The sequence below is a fragment of the Charadrius vociferus genome, unplaced genomic scaffold, assembly GCF_000708025.1.
Source record: "Charadrius vociferus isolate BGI_N301 unplaced genomic scaffold, ASM70802v2 scaffold210, whole genome shotgun sequence".
Taxonomy (NCBI): domain Eukaryota; kingdom Metazoa; phylum Chordata; class Aves; order Charadriiformes; family Charadriidae; genus Charadrius; species Charadrius vociferus.
In genome coordinates, this window is record NW_009646421.1 from 423,960 (window position 1) to 427,240 (window position 3,281).

At 44.5% G+C, this 3,281-nt stretch overlaps 1 protein-coding gene across 1 annotated transcript in view; it reads left to right on the top strand.

The window, feature by feature from the left end:
* Positions 1-285: 285 nt before the first annotated feature.
* KIAA0226L (KIAA0226-like ortholog) overlaps positions 286-3,281 on the top strand; it is a 23,194-nt gene continuing 20,198 nt past the window's right edge. The window contains exons 1-2 of the mRNA XM_009880944.1: positions 286-357; positions 2,989-3,097. Coding sequence (XP_009879246.1) covers positions 286-357; positions 2,989-3,097 — 181 coding nt within the window. The remainder of the gene's footprint in view (positions 358-2,988; positions 3,098-3,281) is intronic.

Below are 3,281 nucleotides of genomic sequence, written 5' to 3' on the forward strand. Positions count from 1 at the left end.
GTTGGGGCTTTTTGTTTGTTGGTTGGTTTGTTTGTTGTTTTTTTTTTTTTAAATAATCTAAATTAGGCTTTTTCTAACTCAGATTTCTGAGCTCTGCTTTTCAGTAAGCTCCTAAGCATGCAAGGTCAAGACTGAAACCAGTCCCGAATGTTAAATGTGGAGTCTGCAAAACACATGGAGAGCGGCGGTTAACGTGGTGGTGGTGGTTAATTCTTTCTATGTTGGTTCCAGGTAGTTTACAGCGACAGCAACAACAAGCAACAAAAAAATGAATGTTTTCCCATCATGTCTCTTCACGCAGTAGCTCTGGCCAGCTACAGCCGAGCACAAGTCTTCAAGCACCCCCGCTCCAAAAAGGTAAGGGAGGCATCTAAATGTTCATAGCATCATAGAATGGTTTGGGTTCGAAGAGACCTTAAAGATCGTCTAGTTCCAACCCCCTGCCATGGGCAGGGGCACCTCCCACTAGACCAGGTTGCTCAAAGCCCCATCCAGCCTGGCCTTGAACACCTCCAGGGATGGGGCATGCACAGCTTCTCTGGGCAACCTGTTCCAGTGCCTCACCACCCTTAAAGTGAAACATTTCTTCCTAATATCTAATCTAAATCTCCCCTCTTCCAGTTTGAAGTCATTCCCCCTTGTCCTATCACTACATGCCCTTGTTAAAAAGTCCTTCCCCAGCTCTCCTGTAGGACCCCTTTAGGTACTGGAAGGCCGCAATAAGATCTCCCCAGAGCCTTCTCTTCTCCAGGCTGAACAGTCCCAACTCTCTAAGCCTGTCCCCATAGGAGAGGTGCTCCAGCCCTCAGATCATCTTTGTGGCCCTTCTCTGGTCCTAATGTTGGATCAGTGTTTTCATTAGCTGGAGGGGTGTGTGCTTTTATTATTATTATTTTTAATTTAAAAAAAATAGCTTTTAGTTGTCAGTGCTTGTGGTAAATACTTGAAATGCTGGTGGTTTCAATTCAGCATTAATTTTGGAAATGCAGTATCGGGGGGAGCTGACTCATTTATGCTATGTAGGGTAGCAAACTGTCAGCAGTTTGTATTGGTTATGGCAGTGTGTTGTGGTACTTTTCACATGCCTCTTGTCATATTTTCTTATAAGTGCTCTTTAATTGTGCTTGTTTTTTTAAAAAGTGTGATAGTTAAATACTAAAGGAGCTCTTTCCCAATCTGTGATCTAGTTGAAATCGTAACATCTTGAAAGTAAATGGAAGTCTTTTATCCGAATTCTCAGAACACCTGCTCATTTCTGAAAAGATCTAAGAGATGGGAGGGTTGTTTAGAAAAAGATGAAATCTTAAAACTTAGCACTCGGTATTTATGCTTACTGATGAAGTACTTGCATTTGCTCTGGTGTCAGGCAGTTGTGATACTTGCATCCCAACAGGTAGTCTGTTAATTGCTGATATTAAAACAAAATTTTTGTAGAAAAAAACCCATAATTAATAAAAACCGAGTTTCTGTAAGAACTACTTTGTCCAGTAATATTGACAATATGATATTTATATGTATAAAGCCTGCCTGCACAGCTGTTTCTCTAAATTAGTGCAAAAGGAAAAAAAAAACAATGCACTATCAGATACTGAAAAGAGTATTTTTCTAAGCACTGGCATAATCAAACGCTAAATATTTGAAATTCAGCATACTATTTTTGGCCCAAAATGTTATTCTTCGGTTAAAAGGGAAATTCTTTGTGGGTTTCAATTTCTTCTGCTTTCCGTGAGTCTGAAGGGTATCTGGACTAGATCTGCTCTCTGAGTCACCTCGCTCTCCCACGGGACGGCATGGGGAATGTAGAAGTCGATGCAGGTTTGCAGAGGACAGCACATCTTTTAACTCCCTTCTCTTTGCATGGGAGCACCCAGTGCAGGGGAGGGCGAGAGGCATCCTGGGGATGTACCTGTGTAGAGATATCTCACTGATGTCTGTGAGTGGGGAGAAGGCACCAGGTACACCTTGGTTAAATGCCTTTTAACGATGCTCCCGTCGGAGCAGGGCACCCCTTTCATTTCCCTGGTTTCTGTGATGCCCTCTGCACGTCTGTGACATACTTGAGGCAGTGGAGAGGGATCAGGAGATGAATGTGTGACCCTCACACAGAATTTGTGAGCTTGGGGAGAAGACCTGCTGCTTTGCAGTCCCGAGTGTATCTTATTCCCTGGTTGGAATTAGCCCCTCGGTGTCTGTGCTACACTACTTGCATTGGCTTGACAATACGGTAAATCCATCTTTGGGGATCGAAATGCCAAATCGGAAGCGTCATGACCGCACAAAGCGAAATGCTGATCTGGTATAAACCTGCTCCGTCGGTTCAAATGCATTCAAAATTTTTGTCAGCTTAATACCAGCAGGCTGTATGCCAGGTTGAGTGTTTCCTATTCGTGTTGCTTCTTGCTTTGTGCTGGGCCAACCGCGTCGCTGACGTGAACCACATGTACTGTGATCTATCAAATTAGGCAGACGTGATTAGGTGACCACGCTTGCTCCCAGTGGATGCAGCTGGGAGATCAAGCAGCATGTGCATCAGGTGCTTGTGGAGTCGGGGCCTCATAGATTTAGCCTGTAGCTTCAGCTCATACATCTACACAGGCGCCTGCTTCCAGCTGCAGATTGGTGGTTTCTTGAATTCTTTTCCGCTACATTGCTGCTGTTTTGACAGATATATAGACATGTGATTCAGCATTTTGTCTCGTATATGCCTTCTGCACATGTTTAATTCTCCTACTGTGGAGAGTTTCTCTTGGTCACCCGCCTTCTGGAGTGAAACACAAGGTGCAGAGTTGAGGTGCCGGTGCTCCTCAGGTGTTGCATGCTTCGGGGGAGATTTTCAGACAACCAGAAATACAGGCAGTGGTTAGGTGACTGTCTGCAGGCCGTAGTAGGGTGGTGTTCTAGCTGGGATGACTGTGAGACTGGGGGTATCATTACCAGAGTGCTGCTGTCTTAAATGAAATTGTCTGCCTGTGTGTTCTTGTTCTCTAGTTAAACCACGAAAGCTCAAAGGTGGCTTTCACCGAGTCAGCGTATTCTTCAAATCCCTCAGCGAGGATTAGCTGCCTGGCTCCGACACCTCAAATCTCCATTCTCTCAGGTATGCCGATTTGTTCTAAAATGCCTCCCTCTGGGGAGCTTTGCTGGTGCTTGTAGTGCTAGCAAAAGCTATCGGTGTTTTTGTGTACTAAGCAAGTATAGTCTGGTTGGAGAAGGAACTTTGCTTATTGGCTTTAAAGATGGGACAATGTCGAAGTGTATTATACGATTTGAAAGTGTGGGGG